Genomic DNA, 24,913 nt, shown 5'->3' with positions numbered 1-24,913 from the left:
TTTACCCTATATTGCTCTATCCCATATCTGTCTTCCATATTGCCAAACTTTTGTCATCTCTTTCAGTCTTTTTCACCCTATAACAGTTTAGTACATTTTCTTACCTTACTCTTTAAGGTTTTTCAAAACCTATACTTTCACTCTGTTCCTTTTAAATACCATTACTCTCCCTTCCATCATATTCATGTTCAATTGCTTACATTCAAACACATTATAAAACAAACTTACAACCTTCTGCAACTCCTCTTCACTCTAAACAAACACCACAGAATCATCCACAAACAGGATTGTCACTACCGACCATACCTCACCACCACACGCAATCTCTGCACCATTTTTCCCTAGTTTTGCTTTTCATATTTCTTATAACTCCAAGCCACAGTGTCATCACAGCCCTGCCTCTCACCCACATGTAGACCACAAGCTTCATTCACTTCTCCATCCACACTTACACATGCAAATGCTCCTCTATAGGAGTCTTTCGCACCATTCAACAGTTGTTCCCCTAATCCATATATCCTTAACACATCCCATAAAGCATTCCACTTGACTCTGTCATATGCTTTCTCCTGATCCATAAAAGCTGCATTCAGCTTCTTACCTTTTGCTAGATACTTTTCTAGAGTCATTCTCACAGCAAATATCTAAACCACACACCCCCTACCTTTCCTAAAACACCCGTGCTCCTCACTTATTCTGCATTCAGTCACTTCCATCACTCTATTAATCAACACTCTTGCACACACTTTTCCTGGTATACCTAAGAGACTTATTCCCCTATAGTTATGCCACATACAGCCTTAGCACCTTTTCCTCTGAATGAGGGAATAATAACATTTTTCTACCAATCCTAAGGCACAACCCTCTGCTCCCACTCTATCACACTTTCTCCTCCTTACTTGTGACATGGGGATATAGAGTGGAAGAGCACTAGAGGGAGAGAAATGTTGGAAGAATGCATATAATGGTGTATGCAAGGGAAGCAGGTTAAGGACAGGAATAAGTGGAGACTTTTGCCATGGCCACCCCCTTGATGGGAATTCCCAGTGGAAACAGGCATAGTCATATAGATAGATAGATAGATAGATAAGCCAGTTACCCAATTTACCAACCAACCCCTAAGGGAGGATGAACAGCTGGGTTGACTGTGACCCAAATGCCAAGACCAAAATTCAAACCTATGCAGGCATGACCCTAGGTGGCCCATGAATGTGATATAGTCAGCATGGAGGTCCAGCTTATATTCTTTTTCATTTTTTTCTTAAATTATACATGCACATATATCTTTGTGCTATTGTTTTTGAGTAAATTTATGCAATTTTTCAGTACCTTCTATATTTTGTATGCAAACTAATTTCATAATGGATTTTCTATTTTTCGTAAAACAAGGCAGGAATACAACTGTGTAAGATCTAAATGAAAGGCTGCTAACCAGCACAGAATGGGTAATAGCAAAAATCATAGGTGGTTGGTTTTTCCATGAAAATTTGTATACTGAGGAGCAATACTACTACAAGGAACTGGGCCATCCCTACCAGTCAGCAAAGTCAAGGATGGGGATCTCATCTCTACAAAATCAATTTCCACAAGAGGTACAAGACTACATGCATTTGATCCATCCCATGTAAATTGGATGGATGTAAAGATGAGACATATATAGGTGAATAGATGATTGCATCTTTGCCCCATTCTTTCATGCATACAGTAAAACAGGCATAATTTTCTCAAGCTTCCATAGCTTCATTTATGCTGTATCAAAAAAAGTAATTTCCTAATTTGTTCCGATGTTTTATTCATTTTCACTGTAAGACAATGTAACAAAGAGATATGGTGAATGACTAAAGATAATCTTAAAACCTTCATTCCTGGTATTTTTCAAATGAAAGAGTAATTCATGACTAACCTGATGATGTGTTTCTGTAGTTTAGGTTTAGTGTAGTTGATCAGGTGCTGCACAATTTCCCATAGGGTAATGGGAATTGCCATGAAAACAAATATCCCACCAATTAGCCACGCAATTTTGAATCCATTCATTTCCTGTAAAATCTGTGAGAAAAAATATCATCAAAATATGATCAAAATTATATTATATTTTTTTTATTATACTTTGTCGCTGTCTCCCGCGTTTGCGAGGTAGCGCAAGGAAACAGACGAAAGAAATGGCCCAATCCCCCCCCATACACATGTATATACATACGTCCACACACGCAAATATACATACCTACACAGCTTTCCATGGTTTACCCCAGACGCTTCACATGCCTTGATTCAATCCACTGACAGCACGTCAACCCCGGTATACCACATCGCTCCAATTCACTCTATTCCTTGCCCTCCTTTCACCCTCCTGCATGTTCAGGCCCCGATCACACAAAATCTTTTTCACTCCATCTTTCCACCTCCAATTTGGTCTCCCTCTTCTCCTCGTTCCCTCCACCTCCGACACATATATCCTCTTGGTCAATCTTTCCTCACTCATTCTCTCCATGTGCCCAAACCACTTCAAAACACCCTCTTCTGCTCTCTCAACCACGCTCTTTTTATTTCCACACATCTCTCTTACCCTTACGTTACTCACTCGATCAAACCACCTCACACCACACATTGTCCTCAAACATCTCATTTCCAGCACATCCATCCTCCTGCGCACAACTCTATCCATAGCCCACGCCTTGCAACCATACAACATTGTTGGAACCACTATTCCTTCAAACATACCCATTTTTGCTTTCCGAGATAATGTTCTTGACTTCCACACATTCTTGAAGGCCCCCAGAATTTTCGCCCCCTCCCCCACCCTATGATCCACTTCCGCTTCCATGGTTCCATCCGCTGCCAGATCCACTCCCAGATATCTAAAACACTTCACTTCCTCCAGTTTTTCTCCATTCAAACTCACCTCCCAATTGACTTGACCCTCAACCCTACTGTACCTAATAACCTTGCTCTTATTCACATTTACTCTTAACTTTCTTCTTCCACACACTTTACCAAACTCAGTCACCAGCTTCTGCAGTTTCTCACATGAATCAGCCACCAGCGCTGTATCATCAGCGAACAACAACTGACTCACTTCCCAAGCTCTCTCATCCACAACAGACTTCATACTTGCCCCTCTTTCCAAAACTCTTGCATTTACCTCCCTAACAACCCCATCCATAAACAAACTAAACAACCATGGAGACATCACACACCCCTGCCGCAAACCTACATTCACTGAGAACCAATCACTTTCCTCTCTTCCTACACGTACACATGCCTTACATCCTCGATAAAAACTTTTCACTGCTTCTAACAACTTTCTTCCCACACCATATATTCTTAATACCTTCCACAGAGCATCTCTATCAACTCTATCATATGCCTTCTCCAGATCCATAGATGCTACATACAAATCCATTTGCTTTTCTAAGTATTTCTCACATACATTCTTCAAAGCAAACACCTGATCCACACATCCTCTTCCACTTCTGAAACCACACTGCTCTTCCCCAATCTGATGCTCTGTACATGCCTTCACCCTCTCAATCAATACCCTCTCATATAATTTCCCAGGAATACTCAACAAACTTATACCTCTGTAATTTGAGCACTCACTCTTATCCCCTTTGCCTTTGTACAATGGCACTATGCACGCATTCCACCAATCCTCAGGCACCTCACCATCAGTCATACATACATTAAATAACCTTACCAACCAGTCAACAATACAGTCACCCCCTTTTTTCATAGATTCCACTGCAATACCATCCAAACCTGCTGCCTTGCCGGCTTTCATCTTCCGCAAAGCTTTCACTACCTCTTCTCTGTTTACCAAATCATTTTCCCTAACCCTCTCACTTTGCACACCACCTCGACCAAAACACCCTATATCTGCCACTCTATCATCAAACACATTCAACAAACCTTCAAAATACTCACTCCATCTCCTTCTCACATCACCACTACTTGTTATCACCTCCCCATTTGCGCCCTTCACTGAAGTTCCCATTTGCTCCCTTGTCTTATGCACTTTATTTACCTCCTTCCAGAACATCTTTTTATTCTCCCTAAAATTTAATGATACTCTCTCACCCCAACTCTCATTTGCCCTTTTTTTCACCTCTTGCACCTTTCTCTTGACCTCCTGTCTCTTTCTTTTATACATCTCCCACTCAATTGCATTTTTTCCCTGATCAAAATATTATACAATTAGCTTCCTGCTAAGTGCACAAATCTGTTCTGCTACTTTAAAACATGCATAAAAAGTTAACAAAATACAATCTACCCATCTACAAGCTTCCTTTCCATGAAACAGCACCATCAAATTCAGTAATTACATTTCAGCACAAATGAATAATCATATCATGCTTGCCTCACAAAACTCACATAACTTACATTGGGACAATTACTTGAGAATCTCAAAAAGCTCTCAAGACTGTTTCTGACTTATGTGAAAAGTATGTGATCTAATACCTTTTTCTAATTTTGTGAGTCTTTGTGATGGTATGATGGTTGGCACTAGTTTCCACAAAAATTCTACTAGGAAAGAATGAAGTATTTTTCTACCATAAATTTTTTTCCTATCATATTTACTTATCTATATATTATACTTAGTCACTGTCTCCCGCATTAGCGAGGTAGCGCAAGGAAACAGGTGAAAAAATGGCCCAATGCACCCACATATGCATGTATATACATAAACTCCCACACACGCACATATAAATACCTATACATTTCAAGGTATACATATATATACATACACAGACATATACATATATACACAGGTACATATTGAAACTTCCTGCCTTAATCCATTCCTGTCGCCACACCGCCACACATGAAATGGCACCCCCATCCCCCTACGCACGCGTGAAGTAGCGCTAGGAAAAGACAACAAGGCCACATTTGTTCACACTCAGTCTCTAGCTGTCATGTGTAATGTACTAAAACCACAGCTCCCTTTCCACATCCAGGCCACACAAAACTTTCCATGATTTACCCCAGATGCATCACATGCCCTAGTTTAAACCACTGACAGCACGTCAAACCCGGTATACCACACCGTTCCAATTCACTCTATTCCTTGCAAGCCTTTCACCCTCCTTATGTTCTAGCCCCGATCATTCAAAATCATTTTCACTCTATCCCTCCACCTCCAATTTGGTCTCCCACTTCTCATTCCTCCACCTCTGACACATATATCCTCTTTGTCAATCTTTCCTCTCTCATTCTTTCCATGTGACCAAACCATTTCAATACACCCTCTTCTGCTCTCTCAACCACACTCTTTTTATTACCATACATCTCTCTTACCCTTTCATGACATTTTTTTCCTATCATGCTTGGAATAATTCATACCAAGATTATCCTGAAGTCCACTGCCACAATTCCACTGGGTTATGTTTCCCATCTATCTTTTGGAAACAGCCGCTAGACATCCATCCATTACAGTGCAGTAAACCCTGTTAACTGTAATTCAAGATAACACACTTTTCAAAAGGGCATATACTTTTCTAATATCAAATGGAAACCCTCTATTACCCCCTAAAATTAAAAAAGATACATAAAAATATTTCAAATCCTGCATGCACCACACTGCAGTGATTAGCGTACTCACTACTCAGTGTTTTGTGGCGCTGGTGATTGTTTACTATCTCCCATGTGCTTTCTGGTGTGGTATTCTGTCCTGATCTAACATACTTGTGTATTTTGTACACCCTGGATTATTATTGTGGACACTGGCCCATTTCCAGCATTGTCAGCAATAGCCTGACAGCTCCTCAAAGCCATGAACATCTCATGTGAAACACAGAGAAGCACTTTAAACCTCAAAATGAAGATGGAGTTATGCAAGATGCTGGCTAAAAGTAAGTTAAGGCAGCACTTATGAAGGACTTTCTTAGCATTAACTTGCTGATGCAGGGGGTAGTGATCAGATGTGGGGAGAAGAGGAGAAAGCATATGTTATAATCTCCTTCTATTCTTTCATGTATTTGTGCTGTTTCCTGTGGAGCAGGGAGGCATCGGGAATGGGCAATGGTGAGCACGTAGAAATATGTACATGTGTATGTATGTATATGTATGTGTATGTGTATGGACTTCTGTGGTGTAGCGGTTACTGTTTCTGATGATGAAACATTTACAGGCTGCCCAGGGTTGAGCACACAAATTCGAATCCTAGTTGCAGAAGTCAGTCCACAGTCAACCCAGCTGGAACTAATGGGTATCTAACACAGGGTAGGTTACACACACATAAATTATCATCTATTCATTCAGTATACTTGATCAGCAAGGATGCCAGGAAACAGACGAGGAACAGCCTATCCACTCATTTTCACATATGTTTTTTTTCTTTTTTGCTGTCGCTGTCTCCCGCGTCAGCAAGGTAGCGCAAGGAAACAAACGAAAGAATGGCCCAACCCACCCACATACACATGTATATACATACACGTCCACACATGCAAATATACATACCTATACATCTCAATGTATGCATATATATAAACACACAGACATATACATATATACACATGTACATAATTCATACTGTCTGCCTTTATTTATTCCCATCGCTACCTCGCCACACATGGAATAACAACCCCCTCTCCCCACATGTGTGTGAGGTAGTGCTAGGAAAAGACAACAAAGGCCCCATTCGTTGACACTCAGTCTCTAGCTGTCATGTAATAATGCACCGAAACCACAGCTCCCTTTCCACATCCAGGCCCCACAGAACTTTCCATGGTTTATCCCAGACGCTTAACATGCCCTGGTTCAATCCATTGATAGCACGTTGACCCCGGTATACCACATCATTCCAATTCACTCTATTCCTTGCCCGCCTTTCACCCTCCTGCATGTTCAGGCCCCGATCACTCAAAATCTTTTTCACTCCATCTTTCCACCTCCAATTTGGTCTCCCACTTCTCCTTGTTCCCTCCACCTCTGATACATATATCCTCTTGGTCAATCTTTCCTCACTCATTCTCTCCATATGACCAAACCATTTCAAAACACCCTCTTCTGCTCTCTCAACCTCACTCTTTTTATTACCACACATCTCTCTTACCCTATTATTACTTACTCGATAAAACCACCTCACACCACATACTGTCCTCAAACATCTCATTTCCAGCACATCCACCCTCCTCTGCACAACTCTATCCATAGCCCACGCCTCGCAACCATACAACATTGTTGGAAACACTATTCCTTCAAACATACCCATTTTTGCTTTTCGAGATAAAGTTCTCGACTTCCACACATTCTTCAACACTCCCACAATTTTCGCCCCCTCCCCCATCCTATGATTCACTTCTCCTTCCATGGTTCCATCCGCTGCCAAATCCACTCCACTCCCAGATATCTAAAACACTTCACTTCCTCCAGTTTTTCTCCATTCAAACTTACCTCCCAATTGACTTGACCCTCAACCCTACTGTACCTAATAACCTTGCTCTTATTCACATTTACTCTCAGCTTTCTTCTTTCACACACTTTACCAAACTCAGTCACCAGCTTCTGCAGTTTCTCACATGAATCAGCCACCAGTGCTGTATCATCAGCGAACAACAACTGACTCACTTCCCAAGCTCTCACATCCACAACAGACGGCATACTTGCCCCTCTTTCCAAAACTCTTGCATTCACCTCCCTAACAACCCCATCCATAAACAAATTAAACAACCATGGAGACATCACACACCCCTGCCACACACCTACATTCACTGAGAACCAATCACTTTCCTCTCTTCCTACACGTACACATGCCTTACATCCTCAATAAAAACTTTTCACTGCTTCTAACAACTTGCCTCCCACACCATATATTCTTAATACCTTCCACAGAGCATCTCTATCAACTCTATCATATGCCTTCTCCAGATCCATAAATGCTACATACAAATCCATTTGCTTTTCTAAGTATTTCTCACATACATTCTTCAAAGCAAACACCTGATCCACACATCTCCTACCACTTCTGAAACCACACTGCTCTTCCCCAATCTAATGCTCTGTACATGCCTTCACCTTCGCAATCAATACCCTCCTATATAACTTACCAGGAATACTTAACGAGCTTATACCTCTGTAATTTGAGCACTCACCCTTATCCCGTTTTCCTTTGTACAATGGCACTATGCAAGCATTCCGCCAATCCTCAGGCATCTCACCATGAATTCTCTCCATGTGCCCAAACCATTTCAAAACACCCTCTTCTGCTCTCTCAACCACGCTCATTTTATTTCCACACATCTCTCTTACCCTTACGTTACTTACTCGATCAAACCACCTCACACCACACATTGTCCTCAAACATCTCATTTCCAGCACATCCATCCTCCTGCGCACATCTCTATCCATAGCCCACGCCTCGCAACCATACAACATTGTTGGAACCACTATTCCCTCAAACATACCCATTTTTGCTTTCCGAGATAATGTTCTCGACTTCCACACATTTTTCAAGGCTCCCAAAATTTTCGCCCCCTCCCCCACCCTATGATCCACTTCCGCTTCCATGGTTCCATCCGCTGACAGATCCACTCCCAGATATCTAAAACACTTCACTTCCTCCAGTTTTTCTCCATTCAAACTCACCTCCCAATTGACTTGACCCTCACCCCTACTGTACCTAATAACCTTGCTCTTATTCACATTTACTCTCAACTTTCTTCTTCCACACACTTTACCAAACTCAGTCACCAGCTTCTGCAGTTTCTCACATGAATCAGCCACCAGCGCTGTATCATCAGCGAACAACAACTGACTCACTTCCCAAGCTCTCTCATCCCCAACAGACTTCATACTTGCCCCTCTTTCCAGGACTCTTGCATTTACCTCCCTTACAACCCCATCCATAAACAAATTAAACAACCATGGAGACATCACACACCCCTGCCGCAAACCTACATTCACTGAGAACCAATCACTTTCCTCTCTTCCTACACGTACACATGCCTTACATCCTCGATAAAAACTTTTCACTGCTTCTAACAACTTGCCTCCCACACCATATATTCTTAATACCTTCCACAGAGCATCTCTATCAACTCTATCATATGCCTTCTCCAGATCCATAAATGCTACATACAAATCCATTTGCTTTTCTAAGTATTTCTCACATACATGTATTAAATAACCTTACTAACCAGTCAACAATACAGTCACCCCTTTTTTCAACAAATTTCACTGCAATACCATCCAAACCCTGCTGCCTTGCCGGCTTTCATCTTCCGCAAAGCTTTTACTACCTCTTCTCTGTGTACCAAATCATTTTCCCTAACCCTCTCACTTTGCACACCACCTCGACCAAAACACCCTATATCTGCCACTCTATCATCAAGCACATTCAACAAACCTTCAAAATACTCACTCCATCTCCTTCTCACATCACAACTACTTGTTATCACCTCCCCATTAGCCCCCTTCACTGAAGTTCCCATTTGTTCCCTTGTCTTACGCACTTTATTTACCTCCTTCCAAAACATCTTTTTATTCTCCCTAAAATTTAATGATACTCTCTCACCCCAACTCACATTTGCCCTCTTTTTCACCTCTTGCACCTTTCTCTTGACCTCCTGCCTCTTTCTTTTATACATCTCCCACTCATTTGCATTATTTCCCTGCAAAAATCATCCAAATGCCTCTCTCTTCTCTTTCACCAATCTTACTTCATCCCACCACTCACTACCCTTTCTAATCTGCCCACCTCCCACGCTTCTCATGCCACAAGCATCTTTTGCGAAAGCCATCACTGCTTCCCTAAATACATCCCATTGCTCCCCCGCTCCCCTTACCTCCTTTGTTCTCACCTTTTTCCATTCTGTACTCAGTCTCTCCTGGTACTTCCTCACACAAGTCTCCTTCCCAAGCTTACTTACTCTCACCACTCTCTTCACCTCAACATTCTCTCTTCTTTTCTGAAAAACTCTACAAATCTCCACCTTCGCCTCCACAAGATAATGATCAGACATCCCTCCAGTTGCACCTCTCAGCACATTAACATCCAAAAGTCTGTCTTTCACGCGCCTGTCAATTAACATGTAATCCAATTACGCTCTCTGGCCATCTCTCCTACTTACATACGTATACTTACATATATCTCTCTTTTTAAACCAGGTATTTCCAATCACCAGTCCTATTTCAGCACATAAATCTAGAAGCTCTTCACCATTTCCATTTACAACACTGAACACTCCAGGTATATCAATTATTCACTCAACTGCCACAGCACTCACCTCTGCATTCAAATCACCCATCACTATAACCTGATCTTGTGCATCAAAACCACTAACACACTCATTCAGCTGCTCCCAAAACACTTGCCTCTCATGATCTTTCTTCTCATGCCCAGGTGCATATGCACCAATAATCACCCATCTCTCTCCATCAACTTTCAGTTTTACCCATATCAATCTAGAGTTTACTTTCTTACACTCTATCACATACTCCCACCAATCCTGTTTCAGGAGTAGTGCTACTCCTTCCCTTGCTCTTGTCCTCTCACTAACCCCTGACTTTACTCCCAAGACATTCCCAAACCACTCTTACCCTTTACCCTTGAGCTTCGTTTCACTCAGAGCCAAAACATCCAGGTTCCTTTCCTCAAACATACAACCTATCTCTCCTTTTTTCTCATCTTGATTACATCCACACACATTTAGAGACCCTAATCTGAGCCTTCGAGGAGGATGAGCACTCCCCGCAAGACTCCTTCTGTTTCCCCTTTTAGAAAGTTAAAATACAAGGAGGGGAGGGTTTCTAGCCCCCTGCTCCCGTCCCCTTTAGTCGCCTTCTACGACATGTGAGGAATGCGTGGGAAGTATTCTTTCTCCCCTATTTATATATATAAATAAACACCCATCACACACATACATATACATACATATACATATCAACATATACACATACATGTACACAAACATATACATATACACACATGCACATATTCATACTTGCTTGCCTTCTTCTATTCCAAGTGTCACCCCACCCCATAGGAAACAGCATTGCCAGGAAAACAGACAAAGAAGGCAACATTCATTGACACTCAGTCTCTATCTGTCATGTGTGATGCACTGAAACCACAACTCCCTATCCACTACCAATCCACAGAAGCCTTTCCATAGTTTACCCTAGATGTTTCACATGTCCTGGTACAGTCCATTTACAGCATGTTGACCCCAGTATACCGCATTCACTCTATTCCTTGCATGCCTCTCACCCTCCTGCATATTCAGGCCCCGATCGCTCAAAATCTTTTTCACTCCATCCTTCTTGTTCCGTCCACCTCTGCCTCTCATCCACAAAAGACTTCATACTTGCCCCTCTCTCCAAAACTCTTGCATTCACCTCCCTACCTACCCCATCCATAAACAAACCATGATGACATCACACACCCCTGCCACAGACTGACCTTACCTGGGAATCAATCACTTTCCTTTCTCCCTACTCGTACACATGCCTTACACCCTTGATAAAAGCTTCTCACTGCTTCTAGCAGCATACCTCCCGAACCGTAAACTCTTAAGACCTTCCACAAAGCAAATCAAATGCATTCTTGAGATGCATAAATGCAAGATACAAATCCATCTGTTTTTCGAAGTATTTCTCTCACACATTCTTCATAGCAAACAACTGATCCACACATCCTCTAGCACATCTCATACTATTCCTCAATCTGATTCTCTGTACCTGTCTTCACCCTCTCAATTAATACCCTCCCATGCAATTTCCCAGGAATATTCAATAAACTTATCCCTGGGGATAGGGGAGAAAGAATACTTCCCACGCATTCCTCACATATCGTAGAAGGCGACTAAAGGGGATGGGAGCGAGGGGCTAGAAACCCTCCAGTTCTTGTATTCTAACTTTCTAAATGGGAAAACAGAAGGAGGAGTCATGCGGGGAGTGCTCATCTTCCTCGAAGGCTCAGATTGGGGTCTCTAAATGTGTGTGGATGTAATCAAGATGAGAAAAAAAGGAAAGATAGGTAGTATGTTTAAGGAAAGGAGCCTGGATGTTTTGGCTCTGAGTGAAACGAAGCTCAAGGGTAAAGGGTAAGAGTGGTTTGGGAATGTCTTGGGAGTAAAATCAGAGATAGTGAGAGGATAAGAGCAAGGGAAGGAGTAGCACTACTCCTGTAACAGGAGTGGTGGCAGTATGTGATAGAGTGTAAGAAAGTAAACTCTAGATTGATATGGGTAAAACTGAAAGTGGATGGAGAGAGATGGGTGATTATTGGTGCATATACACCTGGGCATGAGAAGAAAGATCATGAGAGGCAAGTGTTTTGGGAGCAGCTGAGTGAGTGTGTTAGTTTTGATGCATGAGACTGGATTAGAGTGATGGGTGATTTGAATGCAAAGGTGAGTAATGTGGCAGTTGAGTGAATAATTGTTATACATGGGGTGTTCAGTGTTGTAAATGGAAATGGTGAAGAGCTTGTAGATATATGTGCTGAAAAAGGACTGGTAATTGGGACTACCTGGTTTAAAAAGAGAGATATACATAAGTATATGTATGTCAGTAGGAGAGACGGCCAGAGAGCGTTATTGGATTACGTGTTAATAAAGAGGCGCGTGAAAGAAAGACTTTTGGATGTTAATGTGCTGAGAGGTGCAAGTGGAAGGGTGTCTGATCATGATCTTGTGGAGGCGAAGGTGAAGATTTGTAGAGCTTTTCAGAAAAGAGGATAGAATGTTGAGGTGAAGAGAGTGGTGAGAGTAAGTGAGCTTGGGAAGGAGACGTGTGAGGAAGTACCAGGAGATACTGAGTACAGAATGGAAAAAGGTGAGAACAAAGGACGTAAGGGGAGTGGGGGAGGAATGGGATGTATTTAGGGAAGGAGTGATGGCTTGCGCAAAAGATGCTTGTGGCACGAGAAACGTGAGAGGTGGGCAGATTAGAAAGGGTAGTGAGTGATGAGATGAAGAAGTAAGATCATTAGTGAAAGAGAAGAGAGAGGCATTTGGACGATTTTTGCAGGGAAATAATGCAAACGACTGGGAAATGTATAAAAGAAAGACGCTGGAGGTCAAGAGGAAGGTGCAAGAGGTGAAAAAGAGGGCAAATGAGAGTTGGGGTGAGAGAGTATCTTTGAATTTTAGGGAGAGTAAAAAGATGTTTTGGAAGGAGGTAAATAAAGTGCGTAAGACAAGGGAAGGAATGGGAACATCAGTGAATGGGGCTGATGAGGAGGTAATAACAAGTAGTGGTGATGTGAGAAGGAGATGGAGTGAGTATTTTGAAGGTTTGCTGAATGTGTTTGATGATAGAGTGGCAGATATAGGGTGTTTTGGTCGAGGTGGTGTGCAGAGTGAGAGGGTTGGGGAAAATGATTTGGTAAACAGAGATGAGGTAGCAAAAGCTTTGCGGAAGATGAATGCTGGCAAGGTAGCAGGTTTGGATGGTGCTGCAGTGGACTTTAAAAAAAAAGGGGGGGGTGACTGTATTGCTGACTGGTTGGTAAGGTTATTTAATGTATGTATGACTCATGGTGAGGTGCCAGAGGACTGGCAGAATTCTTGCATAGTGCCATTGTACACAGGCAAACGGGATAAGAGTGAGTGCTCAAATTACAGAGGGTATAAGTTTGTTGAGTATTCCTGGTAAATTATATGGGAGGGTATTGATTGAGAGGGTGAAGGCATGTACAGAGCATCAGATTGGGGAAGAGCAGTGTGGTTTTAGAAGTGGTAGAGGATGTGTGGATCAGGTGTTTGCTTTGAAGAATGTATGTGAGAAATACTTAGAAAAGCAAATGAATTTGTATGTAGCATATATGGATCTGGAGAAGGCATATGATAGAGTTGATAGAGATGCTCTGTGGAAGGTTTTAAGAATATATGGTGTGGGAGGCAAGTTGTTAGAAGCAGTGAAAAGTTTTTATCGAGGATGTAAGGCATGTGTACGTGTAGGAAGAGAGGAAAGTGATTGATTCTCAGGTAATATAGGTTTGCGGCAGGGGTGTGTGATGTCTCCATGGTTGTTTAATTTGTTTATGGATGGGGTTGTTACGGAGGTGAATGCAAGAGTTTTGGAAAGAGGGGCAAGTATGCAGTCTGTTGTGGATGAGAGAGCTTGGAAGTGAGTCAGTTGTTGTTCATACATACATTAAATAACCTTACCAACCAGTCAACAATACAGTCACCCCCTTTTTTAATAAATTCCACTGCAATACCATCCGAACCTGCTGCTTTGCCGGCTTTCATCTTCCGTAAAGCTTTTACTACCTCTGCTCTATTTACCAAATCATTTTCCCTAACCCTCTCACTTTACACACCACCTCGACCAAGACACCCCACATCTGCCACTCTATCATCAAACACATTCAACAAACCTTCAAAATACTCACTCCATCTCCTTCTCACATCACCACTACTTGTTATCACCTCCCCATTAGCCCCCTTCAATGAAGTTCCCATTTGCTCCCTTGTCTTATGCACTTTATTTACCTCCTTCCAAAACATCTTTTTATTCTCCCTGAAATTTAATGATACTCTTTCACCCCAACTCTCATTTGCCCTCTTTTTCACCTCTTGCACCTTTCTCTTGACCTCCTGCCTCATTCTTTTATACATCTCCCACTCATTTGTATTTTTCCCCTGCAAAAATCATTCAAATGCCTCTCTCTTCTCTTTCACTAATAATCTTATTTCTTCATTCCACCACTCACTACCTTTTCTCAACAACCCACCTCCCACGCTTCTCATGCCACAAGCATCTTTTGCGCACTCCATCACTGATTCCCTAAATACATCCCATTCCTCCCCCACGCCCCTTACCTCCTTTGTTCTCACCTTTTTCCATTCTGTACTCAGTCTCTCCTGGTACTTCCTCACACAAGTCTCCTTCCCAAGCTCACTTACTCTCACCACCCTCTTCACCCCAACATTCTCTCTTCTTTTCTGAAAACCCCCACAAATCTTCACCTTCGCCTCCACAAGATAATGATCAGACATCCCTCCAGTTGCACCTCTCAGCACATTAACATCCAAAAGTCTCTCTTTCGTGCGTCTATCAATTAACACGTAATCCAATAACGCTCTCTGGCCATCTCTCCTACTTACATATGTATACTTATGTATATCTCGCTTTTTAAACCAGGTATACCAATCACCAGTCCTTTTTTAGCACATAAATCTACAAGCTCTTCACCATTTCCATTTACAGCACTGAACACTCCAGGTATACCAATTATTCCCTCAACTGCTACATTACTCACCTTTGCATTCAAATCACCCATCACTATAACCCGGTCTTGTGCATCAAAACTACTAACACACTCATTCAGCTGCTCCCAAAACACTTGCCTCTCATGATCTTTCTTCTCATGCCCAGGTGCATATGCACCAATAATCATCCATCTCTCTCCATCAACTGTCAGTTTCACCCATATCAATCTAGAGTTTACTTTCTTACACTCTATCACATACTCCCACAACTCCTGATTCAGGGGTAGTGCTACTCCTTCCCTTGCTCTTATCCTCTCACTAACCCCTGACTTTACTCCCAAGACATTCCCAAACCACTCTTCCCCTTTACCCTTTAGCTTCGTTTCACTCAGAGCCAAAACATCCAGGTTCCTTTCCTCAAACATACTACCTATCTCTCCTTTTTTCTCATCTTGGTTGCATCCACACACATTTAGACACCCCAATCTGAGCCTTCGAGGAGGATGAGCACTCCTCGCATGACTCCTTCTTCTGTTTCCCCTTTTAGAAAGTTAAAATACAAGGAGTGGAGGGTTTCTGGCCCCCCGCTCCTGTCCCCTTTAGTCGCCTTCTACAACACGTGAGGAATGCGTGGGAAGTATTCTTAATCCCCTATATATATATATATATATCCCTGGGAATAGGGGAGAAAGAATACTTCCCACGTATTCCCTGCGTGTCGTAGAAGGCGACTAAAAGGGAAGGGAGCGGGGGGCTGGAAATCCTCCCCTATCTTTTTTTTTTTTTTTTTTTTTTTAATTTTCCAAAAGAAGGAACAGAGAAGGGGGCCAGGTGAGGGTATTCCCTCAAAGGCCCAGTCCTCTGTTCTTAATGCTACCTCGCTATCGCGGGAAATGGCGAATAGTATGAAAAAAAAAAACAATATATATATATATATATATATATATATATATATATATATATATATATATCTTTCTTTCTTTCATACTATTCGCCATTTCCCGCGTTAGCAAGGTAGCGTTAAGAACAGAGGACTGGGCCTCTGAGGGAATGTCCTCACCTGGCCTCGTTCTCTGTTCCTTCTTTTGGAAAATCAAAAAAAAATGAGAGGGGAGGATTTCCAGCCCCCCGCTCCCTCCCCTTTTAGTCGCCTTCTACGACATGCAGGGAATACGTGGGAAGTATTCTTTCTCCCTTCAGTGAAGGGCGCAAATGGGGAGGTGATAACAAGTAGTGGTGATGTGAGAAGGAGATGGAGTGAGTATTTTGAAGGTTTGTTGAATGTGTTTGATGATAGAGTGGCAGATATAGGGTGTTTTGGTCGAGGTGGTGTGCAAAGTGAGAGGGTTAGGGAAAATGATTTGGTAAACAGAGAAGAGGTAGTGAAAGCTTTGCGGAAGATGAAAGCCGGCAAGGCAGCAGGTTTGGATGGTATTGCAGTGGAATTTATTAAAAAAGGGGGTGACTGTATTGTTGACTGGTTGGTAAGGTTATTTAATGTATGTATGACTCATGTGGTGAGGTGCCTGAGGATTGGCGGAATGCGTGCATAGTGCCATTGTACAAAGGCAAAGGGGATAAGAGTGAATGCTCAAATTACAGAGGTATAAGTTTGTTGAGTATTCCTGGTAAATTATATGGGAGGGTATTGATTGAGAGGGTGAAGGCATGTACAGAGCATCAGATTGGGGAAGAGCAGTGTGGTTTCAGAAGTGGTAGAGGATGTGTGGATCAGGTGTTTGCTTTGAAGAATGTATGTGAGAAATACTTAGAAAAGCAAATGGATTTGTATGTAGCATTTATGGATCTGGAGAAGGCATATGATAGAGTTGATAGAGATGCTCTGTGGAAGGTATTAAGAATATATGGTGTGGGAGGAAAGTTGTTAGAAGCAGTGAAAAGTTTTTATCGAGGATGTAAGGCATGTGTACGTGTAGGAAGAGAGGAAAGTGGGAAAGTGATTGGTTCTCAGTGAATGTAGGTTTGCGGCTGTCTCCCGCGTTTGCGAAGTAGCGCAAGGAAACAGACGAAAGAAATGGCCCAACCCCCCCCATACACATGTATATACATACGTCCACACACGCAAATATACATACCTACACAGCTTTCCATGGTTTACCCCAGACGCTTCACATGCCTTGATTCAATCCACTGACAGCACGTCAACCCCGGTATACCACATCGCTCCAATTCACTCTATTCCTTGCCCTCCTTTCACCCTCCTGCATGCTCAGGCCCCGATTACACAAAATCTTTTTCACTCCATCTTTCCACCTCCAATTTGGTCTCCCTCTTCTCCTCGTTCCCTCCACCTCCGACACATATATCCTCTTGGTCAATCTTTCCTCACTCATTCTCTCCATGTGCCCAAACCACTTCAAAACACCCTCTTCTGCTCTCTCAACCACGCTCTTTTTATTTCCACACATCTCTCTTACCCTTACATTACTCACTCGATCAAACCACCTCACACCACACATTGTCCTCAAACATCTTATTTCCAGCACATCCATCCTCCTACGCACAACTCTATCCATAGCCCACGCCTCGCAACCATACAACATTGTTGGAACCACTATTCCTTCAAACATACCCATTTTTGCTTTCCGAGATAATGTTCTCGACTTCCAAACATTCTTCAAGGCCCCCAGAATTTTCGCCCCCTCCCCCACCCTATGATCCACTTCCGCTTCCATGGTTCCATCCGCTGCCAGATCCACTCCCAGATATCTAAAACACTTCACTTCCTCCAGTTTTTCTCCATTCAAACTCACCTCCCAATTGACTTGACCCTCAACCCTACTGTACCTAATAACCTTGCTCTTATTCACATTTACTCTTAACTTTCTTCTTCCACACACTTTACCAAACTCAGTCACCAGCTTCTGCAGTTTCTCACATGAATCAGCCACCAGCGCTGTATCATCAGCGAACAACAACTGACTCACTTCCCAAGCTCTCTCATCCCCAACAGACTTCATACTTGCCCCTCTTTCCAAAACTCTTGCATTTACCTCCCTAACAACCCCATCCATAAACAAATTAAACAACCATGGAGACATCACACACCCCTGCCGCAAACCTACATTCACTGAGAACCAATCACTTTCCTCTCTTCCTACACGTACACATGCCTTACATCCTCGATAAAAACTTTTCACTGCTTCTAACAACTTTCCTCCCACACCATATATTCTTATATATATATATATATATATATATATATATATATATATATATATATATATATTTTTTTTGCTTTGTCGCAGTCTCCCGCGTTTGCGAGGTAGCACAAGAAACCGACGGAAGAAATATCCCAACCCACCCCCATACATATGTAAATACATACGTCCACACACGCAAATATACATACCTACACAGCTTTCCATGGTTTACCCCAGACACTTCACATGCCCTGATTCAATCCATTGACAACACGTCAACCCCGGTATACCACATCGATCCAATTCACTCTATTCCTTGCCCTCCTTTCACCCTCCTGCATGTTCAAGCCCCGGTCACACAAAATCTTTTTCACTCCATCTTTCCACCTCCAATTTGGTCTCCCACTTCTCCTCGTTCCCTCCACCTCCGACACATATATCCTCTTGGTCAATCTTTCCTCACCCATTCTCTCCATGTGCCCAAACCATTTCAAAACACCCTCTTCTGCTCTCTCAACCACGCTCTTTTCATTTCCACACATCTCTCTTACCCTTACGTTACATAATCGATCAAACCATCTCACACCATACATTGTCCTCAAACATCTCATTTCCAGCACATCCATCCTCCTGCGCACAACTCTATCCATAGCCCACGCCTCACAACCATACAACATTGTTGGAACCACTATTCCTTCAAACATACCCATTTTTGCTTTCCGAGATAATGTTCTCGACTTCCACACATTCTTCAAGGCTCCCAGAATTTTTGCCCCCTCCCCCACCCTATGATCCACTTCCGCTTCCATGGTTCCATCCGCTGCCAAATCCACTCCACTCCCAGATATCTAAAACACTTTACTTCCTCCAGTTTTTCTCCATTCAAACTTACCTCCCAATTGACTTGACCCTCAACCCTACTGTACCTAATAACCTTGCTCTTATTCACATTTACTCTTAACTTTCTTCTTTCACACACTTTACCAAACTCAGTCACCAGCTTCTGCAGTTTCTCACATGAATCAGCCACCAGCGCTGTATCATCAGCGAACAACAACTGACTCACTTCCCAAGCTCTCTCATCCCCAACAGACTTCATACTTGCCCCTCTTTCCAAAACTCTTGCATTCACCTCCCTAACAACCCCATCCATAAACAAATTAAACAACCATGGAGACATCACACACCCCTGCCGCAAACCTACATTCACTGAGAACCAATCACTTTCCCACTTTCCTCTCTTCCTACACGTACACATGCCTTACATCCTCGATAAAAACTTTTCACTGCTTCTAACAACTTGCCTCCCACACCATATATTCTTAATACCTTCCACAGAGCATCTCTATCAACTCTATCATATGCCTTCTCCAGATCCATAAATGCTACATACAAATCCATTTGCTTTTCTAAGTATTTCTCACATACATTCTTCAAAGCAAACACCTGATCCACACATCCTCTACCACTTCTGAAACCACACTGCTCTTCCCCAATCTGATGCTCTGTACATGCCTTCACCCTCTCAATCAATACCCTCCCATATAATTTACCAGGAATACTCAACAAACTTATACCTCTGTAATTTGAGCACTCACTCTTATCCCCTTTGCCTTTGTACAATGGCACTATGCAAGCATTCCGCCAATCCTCAGGCACCTCACCATGAGTCATACATACATTAAATAACCTTACCAACCAGTCAATAATACAGTCACCCCCTTTTTTAATAAATTCCCCTGCAATACCATCCAAACCTGCTGCCTTGCTGGCTTTCATCTTCCGCAAAGCTTTTACTACCTCTTCTCTGTTTACCAAATCATTTTCCCTAACCCTCTCACTTTGCACACCACCTCAACCAAAACACCCTATATCTGCCACTCTATCATCAAACACATTCAACAAACCTTCAAAATACTCACTCCATCTCCTTCTCACATCACCACTACTTGTTATCACCTCCCCATTTGCGCCCTTCACTGAAGTTCCCATTTGCTCCCTTGTCTTACGCACTTTATTTACCTCCTTCCAGAACATCTTTTTATTCTCCCTAAAATTTAATGATACTCTCTCACCCCAACTCTCATTTGCCCTCTTTTTCACCTCTTGCACCTTTCTCTTGACCTCCTGTCTCTTTCTTTTATACATCTCCCACTCAATTGCATTTTTTCCCTGCAAAAATCATCCAAATGCCTCTCTCTTCTCTTTCACTAATAATCTTTCTTCTTCATCCCACCACTCACTACCCTTTCTAATTACCCCACCTCCCACTCTTCTCATGCCACAAGCATCTTTTGCGCAATCCATCAATGATTCCCTAAATACATCCCATTCCTCACCCACTCCCCTTACTTCCATTGTTCTCACCTTTTTCCATTCTGTGTATATATATATATATATATATATATATATATATATATATATATATATATATATATATATATATATATATATATATATTGAGATGTATAGGTATGTATATGTGCGTGTGTGGTGTGGACCTGTATGTATATACATGTGTGTGTGGGTGGGTTGGGCCATTCTTCCATCTGTTTCCTTGCGCTACCTCGCAAACGCGGGAGACAGCGACAAAGTATAATAAATAAATGAATAAATAAATATTATTCCTCTGAAGTTCGAACACTCACATTCATCCTTTTATTCAATATATGTATGGATCATAGTGAGGTGCCTGAGGATTGGTGGAATGCATGTGTAGTGCCACTGTACAAAGGCAATGGGGATATAGATAAGTGGTTGTGAGTCATGGGCTATAGATAGGGTTGTACAGAGGAGGGTGGATGCATTGGAAATGAAATGCTTGAGGACAATATGTGGTGTGAGGTGGTTTGATTAAGTAATACAAGGGTAAGAAAATGTATGGTAATAAAAAGAGTGCAGTTGAGAGAACAGAAGAGGGTGTGTTGAAATGGTTTGGTCATATGGAATGAATGAGTGAGGTAAGGTTGACAAAGAGGATATATGTGTCAGAGGTCGAGGAAACAGGAAGTTGGAGACCAAACTGGAGGTAGAAGGATGGAGTGAAAAATATTTTAGGACAATCAGGGCCTGAACAAGCAGGAAGGTGAAAGGAGTGCATGGAATAAAATGAACTGGAACGATGTAGTTTACTGGGGTCGATGTACTGTCAATGTACTGAACCAGGGCCTGTGAAACATCTGGGGTAAACCATGGAAAGGTCTATGGTGCTTGAATGCGGATAGGGAGCTGTGGTTTTGGTGCATTAAACATGACAGCTAGAGATTGAGTGTGAGCAGATGTGGCCCTTTTTCGTCTGTTTCCTGGCACTACCTCACTGATGCAGGGGGTGGTAATGTTGTTTTCTGTGGGGTGGGGTGGTCCTGTGAACGAATGAGGGTGAGCAAGTATGAATACGTATATGTGTATGTATGTATATGCATGACTTGCATGACTCTCACCCTCCTGTATGTTCAGGATATGATCACTCAAAATCTTTTATACTTCATCCTTCCACCTCCAATCTGATCTCCCACTTCTCCTTAATCCCTCCTCCTCTGGCATATCTATCCTCTTTGTCAATCTTTCCTCAATCATTCTCTCCATATGTCCAAGCCATTTCTACACACCCTCTTCTGCTCTCTCAACCACACTCTTTTTATTTCCACATATCTCTCTCACCCTTTCATTACTTACTTGATCAAACCACTTCACACCACATATTATCCTCAAGCATTTCATAGCCAACACATCCAACCTCCTCCTAACAACCCATGCCTCACAACCATATAGTATTGTTGGAACTACTATTTCTTCAAACATACCCATAACGTTCTCTCCTTCCATACATTCTTCATTGCTCCTAAAGCCTTCACCCCCTCCCCCACCCTGTGACTCACCTCCACTTCCATGGTTTCATTCGCTGCTAATTCCACTCCCAGACATCTATAAAACTTCACTTCCTCCAGTTTTTCTCCACTGAAACTTATATCCCAATTTACTTGTCCCTCAACCCTGCTGAACTTAACCTCACTATTATTCACATTTACTTTCACCTTTCTCCTTTCACACACTTTTCCAAACTCAGTCATCAACTTCTGCAGTTTCTCCCTAGCCTCCCTAACCACCCCATCCATCAACAAATTAAACAAGCATGGAGACATCACACACCCCTGCCACAGACGGACCTTCCAATCATTCTCCTCTCTTCCTACTCATACACATTCCTTGCAGTCTTGGTAAAAACTTTTCACAGCTTCTAGCAGCTTACCTTCCATACCATATACTTTTAAGACCTTCCACAATGCATCTCTATCAACACTATCATATGCCATCTCCAGATCCATAAATGCTACATACAAATACATGTTTTTCTAAGTATTTCTCACATACATTTTTTAAAGCAAACACCTGATCCACACATTCTCTACCACTTCTGAAACCACGCTGCTCTTCCCCAATCTAATGCTCTGTAGATGAATTTACCCTCTCAATCAATACCCTCCCATACACTTTCCCAGGAATACTCAAAAACCTATGCCTCTGTAGTCTGAACACTTACCTTTATCCCTTTTGCCTTTGAACAATGGCACTATGCATGCATTCTGCCAATCCTCAGGCACTTCACCATGATCTGTACATACATTACATGTCCTTACCAACCAATCAACAACACAGTCACCCCCTTTCTTAATAATTTCAATCGCAATACCATCCAAACCCGGTGTCTTGCCAAATTTCATCTTTCACAAAGCTTTCACTACCACTTCTCTATTAACCAAATCATTCTCCCTGACTCCTCTCGCTTCACACACCACCCCGAACAAAAAACACCCTACATCCACCACTCTATCATCAAACACATTCAACAAACCTTCAAAAGACTTACTCCATCTCCTCACTTCATCACTATCTGTTATTGCTTGCCGTCTTCAATGATGCTCCCATTTGTTCTTTTGTCTTACGAACATCATTCACCTCCTTCCAAAAAATCTTTTTATTCTCCATAAATTTTATATATACATTTTTTATATTCATTATACTTAACTGCCATCTCCCGCGTTAGCGAGGTAGCTCAAGGAAACAGACGAGGAATGGCCCAACCCACCCACATACATATGTTTTTTTTTTTGTTTTTTTTTGCTTTGTCGCTGTCTCCCGCGTTTGTGAGGTAGCGCAAGGAAACAGACAAAAGAAATGGCCCAACCCACCCCCATACATATGTATATACATACACGTCCACACACGCAAATATACATACCTACACAGCTTTCCATGGTTTACCCCAGACGCTTCACATGCCCTGATTCAATCCACTGACAGCACGTCAACCCCGGTATACCACATCGATCCAATTCACTCTATTCCTTGCCCTCCTTTCACCCTCCTGCATGTTCAGGCCCCGATCACACAAAATCTTTTTCACTCCATCTTTCCACCTCCAATTTGGTCTCCCACTTCTCCTCGTTCCATCCACCTCTGACACATATATCCTCTTGGTCAATCTTTCCTCACTCATTCTCTCCATGTGCCCAAACCATTTCAAAACACCCTCTTCTGCTCTCTCAACCACGCTCTTTTTATTTCCACACATCTCTCTTACCCTTACGTTACTTACTCGATCAAACCACCTCACACCACACACTGTCCTCAAACATCTCATTTCCAGCACATCCACCCTCCTGCGCACAACTCTATCCATAGCCCACGCCTCGCAACCATACAACATTGTTGGAACCACTATTCCTTCAAACATACCCATTTTTGCTTTCCGAGATAATGTTCTCAACTTCCACACATTCTTCAAGGCTCCCAGGATTTTCACCCCCCTCCCCCACCCTATGATCCACTTCCGCTTCCATGGTTCCATCCGCTGCCAAATCCACTCCCAGATATCTAAAACACTTTACTTCCTCCAGTTTTTCTCCATTCAAACTTACCTCCCAATTGCCTTGACCATCAACCCTACTGTACCTAATAACCTTGCTCTTATTCACATTTACTCTTAACTTTCTTCTTTCACACACTTTACCAAACTCAGTCACCAGCTTCTGCAGTTTCTCACATGAATCAGCCAACAGCGCTGTATCATCAACGAACAACCACTGACTCACTTCCCAAGCTCTCTCATCCACAACAGACTTCATACTTGCCCCTCTTTCCAAAACTCTTGCATTCACCTCCCTAACAACCCCATCCATAAACAAATTAAACAACCATGGAGACATCACACACCCCTGCCGCAAACCTACATTCACTGAGAACCAATCACTTTCCTCTCTTCCTACACGTACACATGCCTTACATCCTCGATAAAAACTTTTCACTGCTTCTAACAACTTGCCTCCCACACCATATATTCTTAATACCTTCCACAGAGCATCTCTATCAACTCTGTCATATGCCTTCTCCAGATCCATAAATGCTACATACAAATCCATTTGCTTTTCTAAGTATTTCTCACATACATTCTTCAAAGCAAACACCTGATCCACACATCCTCTACCACTTCTGAAACCACACTGCTCTTCCCCAATCTGATGCTCTGTACATGCCTTCACCCTCTCAATCAATACCCTCCCATATAATTTACCAGGAATACTCAACAAACTT

At 42.4% G+C, this 24,913-nt stretch overlaps 1 protein-coding gene across 3 annotated transcripts in view; it reads right to left on the bottom strand.

Moving 5' to 3' along the window:
• The window catches only part of LOC139757868 (transmembrane protein 184C), a 229,380-nt gene that overhangs the window by 160,577 nt on the left and 43,890 nt on the right, over positions 1-24,913 (bottom strand). For all 3 annotated transcript variants that reach the window (XM_071678777.1, XM_071678779.1, XM_071678778.1), the window contains exon 3: positions 1,904-2,046. In XM_071678777.1, the coding sequence (XP_071534878.1) occupies positions 1,904-2,046 (143 nt within the window). The remainder of the gene's footprint in view (positions 1-1,903; positions 2,047-24,913) is intronic.

The sequence above is a fragment of the Panulirus ornatus genome, chromosome 28 (genome assembly GCF_036320965.1).
Source record: "Panulirus ornatus isolate Po-2019 chromosome 28, ASM3632096v1, whole genome shotgun sequence".
Taxonomy (NCBI): Eukaryota; Metazoa; Arthropoda; class Malacostraca; order Decapoda; family Palinuridae; genus Panulirus; species Panulirus ornatus.
This window is presented reverse-complemented; position numbering and strand designations above follow the sequence as displayed.